Source organism: Phocoena sinus, chromosome 11 (assembly GCF_008692025.1).
Source record: "Phocoena sinus isolate mPhoSin1 chromosome 11, mPhoSin1.pri, whole genome shotgun sequence".
NCBI classification, from domain to species: Eukaryota; Metazoa; Chordata; class Mammalia; order Artiodactyla; family Phocoenidae; genus Phocoena; species Phocoena sinus.
In genome coordinates this window covers 95,926,769-95,947,769 of record NC_045773.1, presented here as the reverse complement: position 1 = coordinate 95,947,769, position 21,001 = coordinate 95,926,769, and the positions used below count along the sequence as shown (strand labels likewise).

Below are 21,001 nucleotides of genomic sequence, written 5' to 3'. Positions count from 1 at the left end.
GTGTTCTTTTCCAGATAATTCCTAATTCCCAGTCCTGATTTCAGGAAATCACTGATTTGATTTGTTACTACACATAAGATTTGTGTTTTCTAGAGCTTCATATATACATACTCTTCATTTACCTGGCTTTTTCTCAGCATAATGTTTGTAAGGTTGATCCATTCATGCTGTTACATATGTAACTAGTTCCCTCCTTTTTAGTGCTGAACAGTATTCCATTGTATGAAGAGACCACAGTTTATTTATCCACTCACCTGCTGATGCCATTTGGGACTATGCTAAATAAAGCAGTTAGTTTTGTAGACATATATTTTATTTAAAAAATTTTTTTAATTGAAGTACAGTTGATTTACAATGTTGTGTTAGTTTCAGGTGTACAGCAAAGCGATTCAGTTATATATATATATATTCTTTTTCAGATTCTTTTCAGGTTATTACAAGATATTGACTATAGCTCCCTGTGCTATGCAGTAGGTCCTTGTTGTTAATGGACATACATTTTCATTTCTCTTGCCTAAATACCTTTGGAATGGCTGGGTTATATGCTAAGTGTATACTTAACTTTATAAGAAGTTGCGAAACTGTCTTCCAAAATGGTTGTACCATTTTACATTCCTACTAGCAATGTAGGGGAGTTCCAGAGGACTCCAATTATTACCAATTACTACCATTTTCTGTTTACTTGTTCTATTAAGTACTGAGAGATAGTATCTAAATCTCCACCTGTAATTACAGATTTTCCGTTTTTCCTTTCAGTTCTATCAGTTTTTGCTTCATAATATTTTGAACCTTATGACTATGTACATTCGAATTTAAGAATGTTTTGTCTTCTTTATGAACTGGCCCTTTCACGATGACATGCCCCTTTTTGTCCAAGTTCTGAATTCTACTTTGTCAGCTGATATAGTCCCTCCAGCTTTTCTTTTTAAAAATTAGAATGTGCATGGTATATCTCTCTCTTTGCTTTTAACTTATCTATTTTTACTTAAATTGGGCATCTTTTAAATAGCATATAATTTAGTCTTGCTTTTAAAAAAATTCCAGTCTGAGAATCTCTGACTTTTAATTGTTCTGTTTAGACCATTTACGTAAAAAAATAATAATTGACAAAGAATAAGCTGTATGCATTTCAAGTGTACAATTTGATGACTTTTGACATGCGTATACCCGTGAAGCCATCACCACAATCAAGAAAATGGGCGGGCTTCCCTGGTGGCGCAGTGGTTGAGAATCTGCCTGCTAATGCAGGGGACACGGGTTCGAGCCCTGGTCTGGGAGGATCCCACATGGCGCGGAACAACTGGGCCCGTGAGCCACAGCTACTGAGCCTGCGCATCCGGAGCCTGTGTTCCGCAACAAGAGAGGTCACGATTTAAAAAAAGAAAAGGGGCATTTTCATCATCTTCCCCAAAGGCTTCCTGAGCTCCTTGGTAATGTACTCCTCCCCCCACTCCTCTTCCCTGGCAACCACTGATCTGCTGTCTGTCACTGTGGTTTGCATTTTCTAGAATTCGGTATAAATGGAACACACTATATGTCCTCTTTTTCGTCTAGCTTCTTGTACACATCATAATGATTTGGAGGTTCATTCATGTTGTTTTTTGTTTCACTTTTTTCCCCCTTTTTGTTTCTGTATAGTATTCCATTGTGTGGATATGTAACAATGGTTATTCATTCACATAGACATTTGGGTTGTTTCTAGCTTTTGGCTTTACAAATAGAGCTGCTATAAACATTCTTATACAAGTCTTATATGGACATATGCTTTTATTTCTCTTGGGTAAATACCTAGGAGATGAATTCCTAGGTCCTATGGTAGGCATACATTTAATTTTGTTTTTTAAACTGCCAACCTATTTTCCAAAGTGTTTGTACTGTTTTGCATTCTCCCCTGCAGTGTATGAGAGCTCTGTTTGCTCCCCTTTCTCATCAACAGTTGGTATGGCTTATCTTTTTAACTTTAATGATTCTATTTGGTGGGTTTGTATTTCATTTACTTATTGTCTATTCACTTTTTTTTTTTTCATTTTACCGGTTCCTTTTTTAAATTTTATGTATTTTTTGCCTGCGTTGGTTCTTCATTGCTGCACGAGGGCTTTCTCTAGTTGCAGTGAGCGTGGGCTACTCTTTGTTGCGGTGTGCGGGCTTCTCATTGTGGTGGCTTCTCTTCTTGCGGGACACTGGCTCTAGGCGCGTGGGCTTCAGTAGCTGCGGCACGTGGGCTCAGTAGTTGTGGCTCACGGGCTTAGTAGTTGTGTCTCGTGGGCTCTAGAGCGCAGGCTCAGTAGTTGTGGCGCACGGGCTTAGTTGCTCTGCAGCATGTGGGATCTTCCCGGACCAGGGATTGAACCCGTGATCCCTGCATTAGCAGGTGGACTCTTATCCACTGCACCACCAGGGAAGTCCCCTCACATGTCTTCTTTTGTGAGGTTTCTGTTCAAAATTTTTGCCCGGTTAAAAAGTTTAGTTATTGGGACTTCCCTGGTGGCACAGTGGTTAAGAATCCGTCTACCAACGCAGGGGACATGGGTTCGAGCCCTGGTCTGGGAAGATCCCACATGCTGCAGAGCAACTAAGCCCGTGCGCCACAACTACTGAGCCTGTGCGCCTAGAGCCCGTGCTCCGCAACAAGAGAAGCCTCTGCAATGAGAAGCCCACGCAGCAACGAAGACCCAACACAGTGAAAAATAAATAAATTAATTAAAAAAAATTACTTGTTTCCTTATTCTGATACATGTCCTTAGCTGAGGTATGTGGTACAAATATTTTCTCCTGGTTTGTTGGTTAACTTTTTGTTTTCTTAATGGTCTTCTTAGAAAAGTTTTAAATTTTGATAAAGTCCAATTTATCAATTTTTTTATTATTTATGCTTTTTTGTTCTACCTAAGGAACCCTCGTCTTCCTAAGATCACAAAGATTTTCCCCCTGTGTTTCCTTCTAGAAGTAGGAGAGTTTTTAGTTTCATGTTTAGGGCTATGATCCATGTGAGTTAATTTTTCTGTAAGATGTAGGGTAAATCTTCATTCTTTTTCCATGGAGAGATCTAGTTGTTCTAGTGTCATTTTTTTCAAAGGACTTTCCATTTCCCGAGAAGCGCCTTGACAGTTTCTTTGAAAATGTTTATAGATGTGGGAAAAAGGTAGCAAGGTATATTCAGATACTTTATCTGTAGCTCGCAGTAGGATACCAGAGTGAAAGAGTGGGCCAAGCGTTAAAAATAATTTACGTGGTTACGAATCTCTTATTTTCATCAAATATAGTTTTCTTTTAAACATTTCTTGATGTCTATTCCAGAACGAATCGAGCAATTCCCTTTGATTCTAAAACCATGTGAATAGTAACATCCATATTACGATAGCAGCAATCATTCCACCCGTCATTTAAATATAGAGGCTTTCTGGTGAAGAGCACCTTTGTTCCAGATGTTTGGGTTTGGTAATGTTCACAAATTCCAGAATTTTCCTTAAATGATGCAAAATGAAAAACTAGCACTCAATTTTACTCAAAAATCCAGATCTATAATATCGATAAAATCTCCATAATTTAACTTTCTATATTAGGAGTGCCGAAATAAGCTAATATTTAATTTTGAGACAAGGATACAGAAAAAGAAAACCCAATGCCTATGAAAACAGACATCTAAAATTTTAATGATTTAAAAATAGCCTGTATATACAATGTGGGAAAGAGAGTAATACAGATTGAACATTTTGGTTTGGAAAACGTGAAACGTCACCACTTTGCTCAAGTCTGTCATCTCCTAAGAGATGCACATTATACAATGAAATCTACAAGGACACTTTTCAACCTCCTCTTCGTTGATTTTCAGCAACCTGCTTCTTCCTTCGCGCACACTTCCTTTCTTTTAACAATCCAGGAGAGCCGTGGTTCTGAAAAGCACTTCTAGGGTAAGTTTCACTGATTATTTTGTATCCCACTTGGATCATGCATCCTTCTCGCCTAAATCCTTTCCTGTTCCAGTGATTTGGTTGTTTAAAACAAGCAAGCTCAATTAGGTCAAGGCATATATCGCAAACCAAAATGTTTTCCAATCGGCTGGAATAGCATCATTAAATAAAAACTGGACTGATAAACCGTAATTTGCTCCTTGACCTGGTAATATGTGACTACATTTACCCCCTGGGGTAAGAAGCGTGATGAATCTGACGGCTTGTGGTGTGTTTGTGCTGTGCCAACCCCAGCAGGTGCGAGAGGACGGACTATGGAACGGACGGATGCTGTGCCGAGCTGGGAGACGGTGGTGAGCAGAGTGCACTGGGTCATTGGCCAGACAGAGCTGTAACGCCTAGATGGGCTCCCTACAGCTGCTCTGAGTGCTGGGTCTGCACTTGCATGTTTTAGGGAGGGTACAGGATCAAGCATCGGATTCTCTTAGAGTGGGATGTGGCCTGGTGGCTCTAATGTTTAGGTGATCAAGGAACTGGCCAGTTTCCCTCAGGTGATGGGGTAGTAGCACCTAAGGGAATGTTGAGAGTCAGAAAGGCCCCTACTTACAACTGGCAGATGGGACCATCCTTCCTTTTGCGGATGATCGTAGTCTGATGTGTCTTTATGAACTCCTGCTGCAAATAATATATTTTTTGCAAATCTAAACACATCCTTTGGAAAATCGCGTGGCCAAGTCACTCATAAATGCGAACGATCAAAAAGCCCTGCGGAAACACGTCCTCTCCATGCTGAAACAACCCTAAGTGGGGACGTGGCCCCTGAGTACACGTGTCACTCCTCCAGCACCTAACATGTCAGAGTTTGGATTAACGTATACTTTCTGAAACTTTCTCTCTGAGAGGGCTTTTTCAACCAGAAATGAGGCATCTTGGAATAACGTGCCCAAGGCAGCCAGTTTTGGAAGGGGTTTCAAAAACAAAAACAAGGCGTAGCATGCCTCCTTACTGGAAGGTACACAGCTGCAAATATACTGTGCTTCCCAGACTTGGGAGTGACAGGCTCAGAGTAATCGCTAGTATCTGTAGAGCAATATTACAACCAGCTGGTATGTTTTCTAAAAAAAATGCAGCATTAGGAGGTGCTTTCTAAGGTGCTTCTTAATTCATGGTTTTCAATGGAATGTATCAGACAAACACCTATGAACGAACATGAACACACAGTCATACACACACACACGGACAGGATTCTGTACAGTTTACGTCTTAGATGCTTAGATGTGTACACAAGAACCACGCAGGAAAAAAAAAGTTCCCCTAGAGTTCCCTGAATTTCTGAATGTCGTCTAACCCATCAAATGTTAAAATATTTCATTTTCATACAAAATATCTACAAAAATAGATAAGATTTACAAAAACCAGAGAGTATTTCCAGTTTTCCTCAGTAATCCAAGTCAGTCTCTCTTTTGCTGCTCAGAATGTCGCCATCTCCAGCAAAGAGCGCTTGAAGAGCTGCGCGTTCCTGGACAGGTCGGTCACCTGGTGGACCATCTCCTGCAGGGCGGAGGTGCTGGGGTAATGAAGCGCGGCCGTCTTGGTCGCCAACACTATAGTCTTGAGCTGCTCGCAGAGCTGGTTGCTGGAGTTCATCACTTTGTTGCGAACGTCCTGGGCGGCCACCTGCCTCGTCAGCGTGTCTCCGATGAACACCAGTTTGTGGGCGCTGAGGATGACGAACTTGCTGTGCGCCACGAAGATCCGTGGGGGCTGTGCCGAGCTGAGGCAGCTGAAGAGAGCGTCAATGGCGTTGAGGAGGGAGATGTAATGGGTCTCACACTGGTCATAGTAGAAGCACAGCAGCTGCCTGTCCTGAGCGCCCACGCCGCTGCTGGTGCTTGGGAGGCTCTGGGAGGGCTTCCATTTGGAGATGTCGTTCTCCACGGGCTTTGTGATTTCCTGTTCCAACAACTGGAACTGACTCAGCTGCAGGGAAGGAAAAAGCCGAGTTTGTTAAGGATGAGGTGATGTGCTGAGATGGAAATTAACCAGGGCTCGCAGTTAAAGCGCAGGGATCTTCATCCCAGTGTGAGGTGCTTATTAGATGCCAAGACTTGTCCAGTTGCCTGGCTTTCCTAAGCTGTGAACTGTACAGGCTGACAAAGAGGGTCCCTGAGGAATCCTCCAGCTCTGACTTCTGTGACTGGACACGATCGGTCTCTTCTCTCCTCAGGCTGGAAGACAGCATAGGGTTTGAACCCAGCTCTGTCACCTACGCCTTTACGAAGGTTAAATGAGTTAATATTTGCAAAGTGCTTAGACTAGTGTTTGGTATAATGGAGACTCTAGGTAAATGTTTATTAAATGTCGAGAGGTGGCCAGGGAAAAGCAAACATAGGGATCTCTTTGTCAAGTCAGTCACTGACGGTTTGCTCCTTCTGGGGGAAAGCCTTTTGTCCCTTCAAGGCACTTAGATAAATGACAATCCATGACCCTTTTCTATTTCTCCTACTCTTTCCAGATTTATAAATGTTATTATCCAGCACTACAGGGTAGACTGCTGCATATAAGTACACGTGCACTGTGGAAGAGAACTTCTCTAAGGGCATCTGAACGCAGGCTGTGCATCGGAACGCTTAGCCCCTCGGAGCGGTCGAAAGGAAGGGGCCTCACGCCAGGTCAGACTCAGTGTTCGCTTTCTCCCTTCTCTCCTCACTGCCCCCAGCTGGTGTATTATTTAAACTGCAATGATAATAATTTCCAGCTATTGCAACAAGTGTCAGGAGAGGCTCTCTTTTACAGGCAAGGACTATCTATCTGTGACCGGAGTTTAGGACTCAGTCTTCTGCCCAGAAACAGGGTTGAGTCTGAGCAGGGTTAACCTCACCCAGCCTCTCCCCTGAGAAGTGCACAGCGAGCTTTCCTTTTCTGTAGACTCTGTTTTCTTCTTAGGAATTACTATGATTTCAACAAGTTCCCCAAAGCCCTGCAGTCTTACTTGGCCAAATGCCAAAGCAAACATAAACAGATACAGGGCAATGCTTCAAGATATTCAGCTTATGCTTTTCCAAGTGTGTTCATAAATATATCATCTCATTAGGTCGGAGGGGAGAGGGACTTTCTCATTTTATAGAGAAATAATGGGAAGTTCAGGGAGGTTAAGTGACTTGCCTGAGGTCATATGATACGGTTGGCCAGAAAGCACAGATTAGAACTCTGGTTTTCTGAGTTCAGTGTGCCATTTCATGTCCCTACTTGCCATCTCAGTTCATCCTAAAAGGCCTATAAATCCTCCATCCATTTCTCGTTATTTTTGTGCCCTTGTTATTAGCAATACCCATTATTATTTGCCCCACTCATGCCCAACTTTTGAATGAAACTGCCTTGCCCAAAGCCCTTAGTAAATGGACTTGGATATATTTTGAAAACACTGGATCCTGCCCTCCTCCCCTTAGACTGGAACAAGAACAGCCAAGCCACAGGCTTGGGGAGAGACAGAGATAGAGATGAGAGAGACAGGGAGACAGAGGGAGATAGATAGATAATGGCCCAGACTCTTTTTTAAGGAATTTGATAAACCACAGAAGGGGCTGACTATTAGCGAGGAAGCTGAGATGAAAAACTATATATAGGAAAGGCTTTGAGTGTCCAGCTGTGGGTTCTGTAAAGTTACAGGGGAACCAAATGAGTAGATAATCAGAGGAAACTACCGGAAAATAGAGGCCAAGGAAGTCAATTTAGAGAGACACCAAGTTAGTACAGGAAGGAGAGGACACTGACAGTCCTAGTTCCTTCAGACATGGCTGTATCTTCATTTTCTGTTCTCGGATTCCCCTGTTGTGGCTTTACTACAAAACCTGTTTGCTTGGGCCGGCTTGAGTGCGTCTTACTCCTTGAGACCAACCGCCTTAGCCCAATAGTCTTAATATGTTAGATGTACAGGCTTAGCCTGGAAAAACTGTATTTGGACATGGTCCAGGTACACCCTGCTAGATTACCAAGGCCATAGACCTTCTCTTTGTTCTTATACCCTATTATGTGCCTTGGTGCTTGTTTATGCCAAAGTGTACTGGGAGGATCAAAACCATGATCTTTGAAGTTATAGTGTCCTTATTAAGTGGGAAATCTTTTCAATACCAAGTAGTTTTTGTTCTGATCGAACGTACCTGATGATGTTCCAGCTGCATCTTGTTCTGTTTGATGATATTTTCTTTTTCCAAGAGCTCCTTCTGTTGCCTCTCAAACTCCTCCTTACCCTGTTATTTTCCAACATAAAGAAAACATGACGTCACCACTAGGATTCGCTTATGCTAACAATTTCATTGACAAACACGTGAATACTCTTCCATTTTCCGCTGCCTTGGCAATTTCCCGCATGCCCAGTTAGGCCCTGTGAACCCCAGGCAGGGCTTCTCGGCCAGACTTCCAGAGTCACTGTGTGGATGAGAACTGAAAACTAAAACCCATGTGCATGTGGGGTGCCATGCTCTCCGCTCCACTTTACCATTTTTGGAGGGCTGACCACGGCCCCCTTCAAACCTCCTTAAGCGGTACTTTTTCTCAGGGCTCTTTTCTAATAGATTATATGCAAACCCATAAACCCCCTAACGGGGGTCTAAACGTGGTCCACATGGTATTTCTAGTTTCTTTCAATCATCTACAGCTCTGCACCAAATTAGCATTTTCCAAGAGGCAGAGTTGGACAAGAGCCAGGTCAATGTTTAATGCCTCGGTCTGCTCTCTCCCCATACTTCTTTTCAGCACAAGGTGTGGCTCTGCTCTCCCCTCCCCAGTTGTAGGCAAAGGAACTGTGTGTAATAATCTCAGGATACTTCGCGGCTGTCAGTCAGATGAAAAGAATGGCAGAATAAGATAGTAAAGCAAATTCTAAATAATGGATCTTGTAGAATGTTTTAATCCCCCGAAGGGATAGCTGTCAGGACCCTGAGTCAACCTGGTGGAATTTCCACCTGGAGGATGCAGACTGTGACGGCCCGATTTCCCTATGCCGTTAAGTTCTAGGTCAATTGGCAAATGCCCAGTGCTCTTCAAGGTCAGCCTGTGGTGGGGTTAAGTTTCTCTGTGAGTAATTCTACACACATACACATACACAGTATAGAGCTGAAGGGACCTTAGAAATTCAGAGGTTTGCAAATCTTTTTCCTTAACCGTGAAACACCCCTCGCCCTACTTTTTTTTTTTCAAATAAAGTATCGTGCAGAACCGTATCATGAAATGCAAACAGAAGTGGAGCTGGCATGTCTGTTTGCGGGCCCGCTAACCTACTTGGGGAGTCCCTCCTGCTTGCCTGAGGCATATCCATCAGATCTAATCCAGCCCTGCGCTCCATTCATTCTGCAAATGAGGCAGTGAGATGAGGTTACATAAGTTGGTGACACAGTGTCACGGAAAAGTCTAGAGGACTCAGGACTCTCAGGCCAGTCTTCTTCCTACTGGACATCATTGCCTCCAACGTGTGAACCATTCGTCGTGTTTCTGAACATTAATCTTGGTCTCGGCTCTGGTAGTCTAGCTACCAGCCTTACAGGCATTAGCCCCAGGCCCCTGCCTGTGAGTGTAGGTGCCTTAGGAGTCTGGTTCTTTACCTGGAGGTGGACATAGTCGTAATCATCCATCCAGCTCCGTTCAGAGCCGTCACTGCTGCTACAGTCAGGGGGCTGGTCCTTGCCCAGGCTTGGGGGCAGCGGCTTGTTGAGGGCTGGAGACTTGTGGTCCCCGGGATGCAGCCGCTGTACCTGGGAGCCGGCGTGTGGGCACTCCGCGGAGTTCGTGATGCTCTCAGGCCCGCTCTTCCCGTGCAGGCTGCCAGGGCCCGGCTTGAAGAGGGCCTCCGCGTTGGTGTTGATGGTCGTGGTCAGCTGCTTGGCATCGTCTGGCACCGTCTTTGCCACCATCACGAACCGGTCCAGGTCATCCCATTTGTTTTGGGGCTTGTTGACGGCCAGAACATTCAGGGACCAGCTGCACTCGTTTAAGTCATGGCTGGTCTGGCTCAGGATCTGATGGGAGTCCTCCAGCCTCTGGAGCTCCCGCTTCATCTTGTTGTGGAGGGGGGGCTCCGGCAGGCAGGAGGCGTTGGCCGTGGCCCCCTTGGCGAAGTGCAGGTAGTCCCTCAGGGCCAGCTCCACCCTGTCCACGGCGGCGCGGACCTCGTTGACGTGTCGCTCCATGTACCCGTAGCCCCGCCAGTCGGTGGTGACCAGCGCCATCAGGCCTGAGACGCCCATCTCCAGGGCCTGCTGCAGCCGGTGGAGCCTCTCGATGGCCGTGTCTGGATCCAGGAGGAGCCTTCTGTCCTGGGACGGGGAGGCAGACAGCGAAGATTCCTTCGAGGTGGTGGAGGACGTGGACATGGTGCTGCCGGTGCTGGAGAAGGACAGCCGGTTGATGCCGTCCACCACGTCCTGGGAGCCCTTGGCGTCCGGCGGGTTGCGCAGCGGCACGTCGTAAACCCCGTCTCTCTCTTCGAGGTTTGCTTTCCCGCCGGTTTCTGCTGGCGGTGCCAGAAACTGGACCCCCCGGGGGACGTCGTAGGCGTCGTTCTGGGAGCCCCCGGGCTGGCGCAGCTGCGGCGCCGGGTGCCTCAGGGAAATGCTTTGGTGTCTCCGTGGCGCCAGCTCCCCTGCAGCGTCGCCATTATATTTAGCGTGAAGGTCCTTCCCCAGGGGCTTGGTGCCGGCTGGGGGGATGTCATAAACGCCCTCGGGTCTGCCGTCGGGCCGGCCGGCGTGTCTCATCGGAGGGGGGAAGTCGTATTCTTTCTCCCTAAGCCCGGCCTCATCTCTGCAGGCCGGAGGTGGAATGGCGTATCCCTGAAAAGCAAGTGGAGAGCGAAGCTGTTATTCGCTCAGTTGGCTCACGTGACGGTGCGGAACCTGAGCGGTACATCAGGATGAGGGCCAGGTGCTGCCTCCCTCTCGCTCGCCCTCCACCCCTAAGCGTCTCCCTGCCCTCACCTCCCCCGCCCTTTGACAAGTGCATCCTTCCCTGGCCTCCACGCTGCCCTGCGTGGACCCCTCCTGCCTGCGCTGCTCTCCCGGGCCTGCACTGCTGAGCACCTCCTGGGCCTCCTTCCTCAGCTGCTGCAGGCTGGGAGGGCAGGTGACGCATTAGCAGCCCCGGCCAGGCGTCAGGAGGCCTAGGGCCTCTCCCGGACCTGTCAGCCGTGTGCTGCCCAGTAAGCCGCTTCCGTGTTCTGAGACACGGTGCCCTCACCTGTAGAATCAGGATAACAGTACTTCCTGGGCAGAATGAGTCCAATGCGTTAACCCGTACATGTACGGCCTGAGAAAGCTGTGACACCCTATATAAACGTGAGATATATGAGATACAGCAGTCGCTTGCCAAACGGAATTGATTACTTTTACCTTCTTATTGGCTCTCCTTACCGACTCCCCATTTTTTTAGTGTGGGCCCCTAAATATGGAATTCCTAGAATTATCTTTATTGCCGGTTCTTCCTCCCTCCCCCCTTCTCTTCCCTCCCTGTACTCTCTTCCAAAGGCTAGCTTCTCCTCTTTGGTTTGTGTATCCCAGCACACACGCACGCACACACACACGTTTTTGGCTGCTCTGTAGTAGCTCACTTACCCCTTTGGTAGGAGGGATGTCATAGACCCCTTGAGGTTTTATCTCTCCCACTGGAACTGAGAACACGGGGCCTTTCACAGACGACGGTGGGATGTCGTACACCTGAAGAGAGACACCCCACCAGAGTTACCCAGCACGGAAATGGCTTATCCTTGTCATTTTTTACGTACTAAGCTTTTAATGACGGATTTATTTACCAGGTTATGTGTTCCCTTGCTCTTCGGCTGAATTCTGTGTAATAAAGGGTTGATAGAATGTTTCTTTTTCAATTTTGTGTTCTTTGACTTAGACTGAATATAAAAGTGATCTTAGGTAAACTGCCTACACTGTCTGTATTTTAAATTGTAGCTTAAATTTTACCCTGGCTGATAAATTGATAAGCAATAAGAGCTTTGTTAGATCAAAGCCTCGATTCCCTACTAAAGCGAAGCCAGCAAACATACCTTAAAACATTGGCTAAAATGGCCCCTGGATAGACAGCCTAAATAAAGGGTCACATGACATGTACATATTTTGTGAACTTCCCTTTCCTCTGCAGCCCTGAAGCAAAGCCGCCCTCTTCCCCAGTGACCACATTTCTGGTACGCACCCCGTGAGCGGTCTGGGAAGGAGGGACATCATAGACGTCCTTTTGGTATCTGGATGGGTACTCGTACACATAGCCATGGCCCGTCCTCATCGGCGTGATCACCTGTGGACAGGAAGACACGGGGGTAAAATTCCAAGCCGAGTCCTGAGGGCATCTCCTAGCCTCCTAATCAGACACTCCACCCTCATCTTTCACCCAACTAAAAAGAAGGAAAGAAAAAAAAACCCACCACACACACACACACACACACACAAAGAAAGAGGGAAGAGACAAAAGGAAGGAGACAACGGTAAACTTTGAAATCCCTCTTGAATCCCAGTGAAGAACCATTCCCTGAAATACCTCTGTCCCCATTCCTCATGGTAACAAAATCACCTCAAAGTTAGTCAGATAAAGTCTGAATTCCCAAAAGGTACTTGAAAGGAGAATCGTGTTTGAATTATGAAAGTCCTAGATCAACCCTTCGGAGCATCAAAAGCACAGCATTTAAAAAAAAAAAAAAAGGCTCTGAAACTATTTGTAAATAGAGTTCAGCCACTTAAAATTCCTCTCATACCTCCCCCAGGAAGCCTCTTCATCTGACGTTATTATGATTATAACTAAAATTCCATAGGCCACTGGAGTACTTTTATGAAGGTTCACACAGCGCTACCCTTAGAAGCCTCCAGGACCTTTCATTTTAACGAATGAAACACATGAGATACTGAGTCTGGGAGCCGACCAGGAAGAGAGTTGAGGTCTAATCATTTTCCCATTTCCACCGGGGAAGCAAACATCCAGACGGTACCTACGTCCAAGTGATGTCAGAAGTCAAGTACACTCATCACAGCTCGAGCACCTGGCACCAAATGTCAATGAAACAAATCTCACCCGACAGGCTCACATTTTCATATCTACACACTTCATTGTGTCCTAAGCACAGGTAGAGAAACGACTGGAACTTAAACTCCTCTGAAAATATATTTAATCCCCCCAAAGCTTCTAAACGACTAGGGTCTTGTTTCTGCCTAACCCCCGTCCCCCGAATGCTAACAGCACCCACCTAAGTATTGCTCGTGACATTTGTGAGAACAGACACTGCAAATTAGGAAGAGTTTGTTGTTCCCTAAGAAACCATCATCTTTTATCCTTTCTCTAATGTGAAAACTCTGGCGTCAGGCTGCCTTCAAAACTATGCAAAAAATGCTCATATCCATCTTACCCCGAAATGGGTGGAACTCAGCCAAATGCACCAATGCCCTTCTCCCTGGGGGCTCTAAATGCCCGGGTTCAATTTGCTTTTAGATCCCTGGTGCTTGTAGCTGATTATGGCTTGCAATGAAGGTAAAAGAGATTAGTATGCAGCCACCATCCCATCCAATCTCTCCACTGCCTCGGGTTTGAAAAAGGAATCTCTTGCTTTAAGGTTTGTTGGCATGCAACATACAGAACCACTTTACAAAGTGGCTACTGTGCCGTGCAGAGCAAAGCTTCCTTTTTAAAGCAGGCTGCTCTTCGCTCAAGAAAGATACACTGTGTTCCCAATGCCCTTCTATAATTTTTTTCTTCACTCGCTATTGTCCAGGAGAGAAGTGAAGCATCTTCTCTTGGTCTATCTCATCAGCTCCTCTATTTATAGCTCTCTGTTTTGGCTGTTTAATAAAACCTGCTCACAGCGCAGCTTTTGTTCAGTCTACAAGTTTCTAAGAGTGGATTCTATCCAAGGCTGCCAAGTTAGTAATAACGCTAATGGAAAACCAAGGCTGGTTATGCTGAAGGCCAGCAGACGGGTTTCATCTTTAGTTTAAAAAAGGGAGCGGGGCTGGGAGATAGATGGGGTGGTGCTAGTATCTGAAAATAGCGCTTGGTGACATGTAAACATAAGGCACAACCTCAAGAAGGCGGGTCGCCAGCAAGGCTCTGCCCTGCCTTTGCAGATCGTCCCTGGCAGGGAGCATTAATGCTTCCCAGTATTTAAGGTCTCACTTCCTGACAAATGTCACAGAACCCCCCGCGTGCTCTCTCTTTCTCATTTAGAGGATGCCTGTGGTCATCTGGTTTTTTAAAAACTTTGCATTCCAAACCAGTCATTTTCCTTGTTTATGCATTAAAAGAAACAGATGGTGAAAAACCACAGGGGGAAAAAGCCAACAAAATACAACCTTCCCCGATGCCAGCATCCTGATGTTACTATCCAATTCGCATCGGTCCACAAATGGCGTGGAAATGGGACCGGGGCTGTGCATCTGGTCAGACACAGGCAGGGCACAGAGTGAGCCCCTTTGTGACGCCCCAGAGAACAAGAGGAGCTGGACGTCCTCTACTTTTGGACCTTCTCCAACTCACCCCATTGCTTGGGTCACTTTCATGCCAATTGTGTGTTCTCTCCTCAGAGGAAAGTGCTGACTGTTCTGAACCTTACAAAGTGTCCAGTTTTGTGGTTCATAAGGCCTTTTCTTCCTGCTTCACACAGTCCACAAAAACCTTCCTACTTCCCCAGGATTACTGAACCTTAGCCTATGAGGAACACCAAGGTCTAGCTAAGGGTATGTACCTTTGGGAAGAAATCTCCTGGGCATTTGCACGTAATTGCTACACAAAGGGCATCTTAGAAACGAATTTTCTCAATGAAATCAAGTCAGGTTTTTCATTTCCTTTTTTCCTCCATTTGTTTTTCTTTCCTGCATTCCTTTCATTCTGCGTATTTATTTATAGTTATGAGGAGGGCTTAGCCTTAGGAATTACCAAACTGACCTCTTAGCTCTTTAGCGTTGCCACAAAGGGGGCTGAACCGTGGGCTCCCCAGGGCTCTATGACCGACTACTTTCCTGGTTGCCCTGCAGAGGATGTGCATTGTCCAAATATGGATTTTCTGTCCAGATGAGGGATCCAACCTTCCTTGGACGTTAGTATACTGTTCTTGTCAACTAATGGAAGAGTCTGAAGGTGGACACTTTGAGAAGAGCTATGAAGCAGAGAAGGGCAGACTATAGACGTTTAGAAAGGGAAGAGTCCACGGACTAAATCTCGGAGGCTGGACCCTGGCAGGGGAGGATCTAAAGCCTGGAGACTGGGGTCACGTTAGCTCTCTACCAATTCCGCTTTAGAAAAAAACAAACAAACATGACTTACCCCCTCCCCGCCCCCCCCCCCCCCCCCCGCCACACACACACACACACTTTGATTCACACCATTTTGAGCCTCAGATTCTGGGCAGCACGAGCTTTTTAGAGATGCTGTTAAGACTTCTGAGTCTCATAATTTTGAGAGCCGTGCATGCTGAAGTTTGAAAAGGGAGTCTGTGTCTGGGGTAGCAGCGAGGGCTAGGGAACACTAAAAACCATCAGGTGTGAGAGTCAGTGGGCTGGGACAGAGCCCTGAGGTCTGTCATTCGTGTCTCCACATTCAGTTGGCTTGAGTTTGCACCTGTAGCAGAGCCAGGGCCTTACGCTTAGATGCCTGTGGGCTGAGCAGGCTGGGTGAAGGGAGAGATAAGCCGGGATCCTGTGTTGGGGGCACAGAATTCATACTTTTTTTTTTTTTCATACTCTTTTGAAAGGTGGCAGCCAGTCCTCAGCTCCAGCTAACCACCATCCTGAAAAAATACTCCCTGTGTTGCCAGATCTTTCCAATTTTCATGAGAGGTCAGAGGGAGGTTCCTTAAAAAACTAAAAATAGATTTACCATATGACCCAGCAATCCCACTACTGGGCATATACTCAGAGAAAACTGTAATTCAAAAAGACACATGCACCCCAATGTTCATTGCAGCTCTATTCACAATAGCCAGGTCATGGAAGCAACCTAAATGCCCATCGACAGACAAATGGATAAAGAAGATGTGGCACATATATACAATGGAATATTACTCAGCCATAAAAAGGAACGAAATTGGATCATTTGTAGAGATGTGGATGGATCTAGAGACTGTCATACACAGTGAAGTAAGTCAGCAAGAGAAAAACAAATATTGTATATTAATGCATATATGTGGAAGCTAGAAAAATGGTACAGATGAACTGGTTTGCAGGGCAGAAATAGAGACACAGATGTAGAGAAGAAACGTATGGACACCAAGGGGGGAAACTGGAGGTAGGGGGGTAGTGAGATGAATTGGGAGATTGGCATTGACATGTATACACTAATATGTATAAAATAGATAGCTAATAAGAACCTGCTGTGTAAAAAATAAATAAAATTTAAATGATTAAAGAAAAAAGAAATCTGGATTTTTATGTGATATCTGATTTTGGAAATTGGCTCAAATATTTCAAACAGCATCTTGGCCAAACGACACGTCTCTGGCCCCCAGGGTGCCCAGTCCTTGCTTTCATCTGTGTATTTCTCCCTTCCTCCTCAGTCCGAGGGCAGGACCTGAAAGCTCTTCACCAGTTCAGTGCTTTGGCAAGACTGAACCACTCCATTTTTCATAGGTGCCCTGCGTGCCACACCTCTGCGTCTTCACTCACACTGTGTCTTTGTCCAAGATGCTCATCTTTCTTCCCTCATGTGCAAACTTCATTCAATTTTCGGAACCAACTTGAGTGCCTCTCTCCCACAAAGCCTTTCTCAGACAGATACAATATCTCCGTCCTTGGAACCTTCCACGTGTGCATATACATCTCTAACATTGCTTAACCCTTGAGGTTTCACTGTTTCAGACCATCTCTTCGCATTGTGGAGACAGAGACCATTTCTCCTCCATTTGTATGTAAACAGCAGGGCCTAGCACAGTGCCTTGAATATAGTAGATCTTGGATAAACGTATTGACTGAATATATTAATGAACTAAAGGAAAACTCAAGGCTTTTCTTAAGCAAACTGGTGTGGATCTGGAGAGGACACTAAACAGGTCTGCCTGTAGAGGATGAGGTTGGTTTCCAGGTAAGTCAGCTCTAGGATGAGCGGGGCCCATGGGATAAGGGACGTGTCTTATCAGCCATGCATGGTAGTGCTGGGCAAGTGGGGTGGCCAAGAAAGCAGGATGAATGTTAGGTAAAGTTGAGAAATCAGACACCATGGAAGAATTATCACCTGTACCACTATCTGGTGCAAACCACGGTTGGATGGCGGCCAAGAAGGGCCACTAGATGGTTTCCTTTTCCCCAGTCTAGAGCTTGCATGTGACCCAAACACCTGCGTTCTTCTCAGCCACAAGCCAGAAACATATGGGGGAGTTTTACAAAAAGCAATGAAAACTAACTCTGCTTTTTACCTTAACATCAGAAAAAAAAAATACAAAAGAAAGGAACAGGAGTCATGCTTTCTCTAGTTCTGAAAATATGCGACAGGCCCGTGTTGCATGAAGTCTTCTACCAAAGGCCAAGGCCACATTGGGTCTTTGGCTCATTGAAAGGATTAGGTCTCATGAGGGAAGTGATTGAGATCGTAAGCTGGACCCAGGCAGAGCTGGATCTAGATCCTTGCTCTACCACTTAGTAGCTGTGACGACATGACCAAGGTATTTCCTGGCCTGTCTCCTCATTAGTAAAACAGAATTAATAATACTTAGAGGCTATTAGGAGTACTAGATGAGACCAAGTACATAAAGTACCTGGCAAAGCATAAACCCGTAGGCCTCAGCTATTTTTATCATAATTGTTACCTAGGTTAAGCAGATTTTACTTTTGGGCTTAAACTGTGGACTAGGTAATTCAGATCAATCACCCTAATGAAGACGGCTTTAAAAAAGTGAGGAGAATATATGAAAAATCTTCTTGATAACATCAAAAGTTAAAAGATAGTAAAGGATTACCAGGTCAAAACTGAAAAGTGGAGAAGGAATTCGTAGAGGGAAGCCCAAATTTTGAGGCTGCTTTTTCTCTGGTGGCATTTGCTGATCTAAAACAGGTCTGAGGGGCTACATTGTGTTTTTTCAGCTTCTATGGGGGAAGGGAAACATTGGACTCTAGGGCTTACCAAGGTAGGGACCCTGATAACCAACCCGCAGTTTGGGTTGGGACCCTAAGGGCCGCATGCGAAAGTAAGGAGTAGCTGGAAGTGAACCTACCCTTGTACAGGCTAAAGCTAGGTTTTACGTCATCAGGCTTGGCAAGGACATCTCAAAGCCTGAAATCAGATTTATGTGTGTCTGTGAGGCTGGCAGAGCAGGTGAAATCCTCTCTGGATTTTTACTCTCTCTGAACAGCTTTACAGGCCTTGTATTATTTCTACAAATATTTTTTAAAAACCACAGATGTCCAACACACAATCAAAGATAACTAGGAATTCGGGAGACAAGGCAACAGAAACAAGAACAAAACAGCCCATTCCTGCTTCCTTCCAAATAGGATGAGGATGTTTCTGTCTTGGTGATCACAGATCTCAAGGCTGTTTGCTTTCAAAATGTTTCATGATTAAACCGTAGGAGAATACAAAATTTAATCATTCCTAGATTTAAGTCATGGAAAAAGAAACTAATCTTCACAAATGTATACAGTGTTCCCAGTGAGGTCTATGAGGCAATGGGAATTTCAGATTAAAGTGGTACATGACAGGAGACTTTTGCCCTTGGTGATCATCAGTGTATTTACTTGGGTTACTATTTTACTCTGGTCATATCAGTGTTGCCATTGTCACAGTTATCACCATAACAGCACAAGACACACCAGTGGAAAACCCCAGGAGAAAACGTGCTTTATAATCTGAGAGATAAAGATATTTATCCAAGAGAAAGACAGCAAAGTCCCAAACCCAAGAGACTTTATTGAATTTCTCCTCTGCATTTCTTTTCAGTGGAAGAGCACATGCTGGGTCTGTCAAGAGGATCTCACCAAGAAGTAGGACGCATACCCATGAGGAATGTCTAGAAGCAAAACACTTTCTATAAAGACAACTTCTGTTCACATGGTATCACTTGTCCCAAGGTCTCAGCAAGTCTACTTGGGGGCGCTGCTTCCCTTGGGCATCTAGTTTGCCTCCTTAAAGCTGAGCTGGTAGGAGCCTGGGATGGGGCATAGCAGAAACAGAGGCCCTGTGGTTAGGAGAGCTTCAGCAAGATGCCGCCCATTCAGGGGTGCGCCGGGGGAAGTGGGAAGGGAGCAGGCTGTACCATTCATGAAGGCAGATCCTCCTTGCCCACCCACCGACCCTGTGAAAGCCGATTAATAGGGTCTCAGGTCCCGCCATGTTCTGTGCTCCCTTGCACAAGCCCTACTGCTCACATACTTATCACAAACTCTCATTTCTCTCCTCCAACGCTCGCCCCTGTTTTGACTCTTTCCCTCCTTCCGTGCTATCAGCAACCCGAAAGAAGAACAAAACAGTAAAAAGGATGCAGAAAAATCCTCCTGTTTGACTGAAAGAATTGGGTAGAGTGGATGAGACCAAGATGGGATGGGGAGAAGCACAGGGAACTTCGGCGGCATTGGTCCTGTTCTAGTGTATCACTATTATTCTTCATAGTTCTACATTGGATGTATGTACGTATCAAAAAAAAAAAAATTCAAAATCATAAAAACAGAATTTTTCATAATTTTAACAAAATTTAAAAAGTAATATGAAATCCCACTTGGAGGGGTATAGGGAGGAGTCTTTTGTCACTCTTTTAAGTTTCTGTATCCCACGATTTAATTGTGTCTAAGTCTCTACAATCCAAAGCAACATTAGGAATGGTGTGAATTACACCATGCTTTGCTTCTGATATCTAGATGATGCCTCGATAATGGCCCAGTGGAGTTTTACCCACGGATCCAGCAGAGCAGGAATGTGTGTAACCAGCTCCTGGTGTTCTGCCCTAAGGCCTAGCCAAGAACTGGGCAGCCCAGGTGGTGCTCAGGAAATGTAATGGGTAACTGTCGAGAAGTTAAAAAGTGCCACTGTGCCATAATGATTACGGTACAGATTTATACCCTCGCCATTAACAGCACCTAAGATCATCTGAACTCGAAAGCAGGCCTCACTGATGAGCAGCCGTCTTTTGCATTTTTCTAGACGTATGTGGAAAGTAAAATTACATTGCTTCCTGTCTTTCTTTAATTCCTTGACACCTAGTTTTATTTATACTATCTCTGGGACCTGTACATTAACAAGAGTATTTTGATTTCTAAAACTCGCTGTTGGAAAGGACTTATTTCACTTAAATGCCCCTAAAAAGCATTAACAGAGCCACCACAGTATTTATTTGATCTTATAGTAACTTCTTTGTCTTAAAGCCCATGAACTGTGTGACTTTCCCTTTAAAGAAAACCCGAGGAAAAGAGACATCAGAATTATCAGTGGCTGCTCATTAGAACTTGGATCCCGTTTTCAGAAACTGCAAAGTTATGGAGGTTTGTCTGTTTAAAATCCAAGATTACTTGTTGCTTTTCTCTGACTGGATTTATTAATTCTCTATAAATTCTTTCTGCCCCACTTGGGTGTAGCAGTGAGCTCATTTATTTACTTGTTATAGCAACAATATAATGAAAACTGAGTCCGGCCTTTAAAATACACCCTCATGGGCCCCGTGCACCGTTAACCCTTCCTACTGCTTCTCTCGTGCTCATCAAGATTTCTCCCCCTGTATTTTGGGAGGTGATTTACTTTCCCTCAAAGACATTTTGATGTCTGATTTTATGCTAGAATGTAGCCTTTTGCTAGCCACGTCTAAATCACGGCCAGGCTCTTTTTTCAAATGAGTCACAACTGAAAGCTCAGAGGTGGAATGGCGCTCTTGGGTCCGGGCGGCAAACCACTCCATACAAACAGTGCCCCAATTGTCAGGCCTCCAGCATGTCTCCCCTGCTGCTTTCAGGAAGCTCTTTGTGTAGCAAGTGCTAAAGCAATATTTAGTTATGGAGTGACCAAGCGCCAAAGAGCAGCTAGAAGCGTTTAAACATGAAAGAACATGACGGGAAATGACTCCTGGGTTCTGCAAGTGTTTGAGGTGTTTCTCTGGACGAAGCAGAATACAGTCCGGGACAGAGATGGGCACAGCACAG

The 21,001-nt window shown here is 45.3% G+C and overlaps 1 protein-coding gene across 3 annotated transcripts in view; it reads right to left on the bottom strand.

Annotated features, from left to right (window-relative positions):
- Positions 1–3,620: 3,620 nt before the first annotated feature.
- NEDD9 (neural precursor cell expressed, developmentally down-regulated 9) overlaps positions 3,621–21,001 on the bottom strand; it is a 298,143-nt gene continuing 280,762 nt past the window's right edge. For 2 of the 3 annotated variants that reach the window (XM_032647489.1, XM_032647488.1), the window contains 5 exons: positions 12,102–12,203; positions 11,513–11,614; positions 9,509–10,735; positions 8,069–8,158; positions 3,621–5,888 (listed from right to left, as the gene is read on the bottom strand). In XM_032647489.1, the coding sequence (XP_032503380.1) occupies positions 5,379–5,888; positions 8,069–8,158; positions 9,509–10,735; positions 11,513–11,614; positions 12,102–12,203 (2,031 nt within the window). In that variant the 3' untranslated portion in view covers positions 3,621–5,378. The remainder of the gene's footprint in view (positions 5,889–8,068; positions 8,159–9,508; positions 10,736–11,512; positions 11,615–12,101; positions 12,204–21,001) is intronic. The other variant, XM_032647490.1, reaches the window with a different exon arrangement.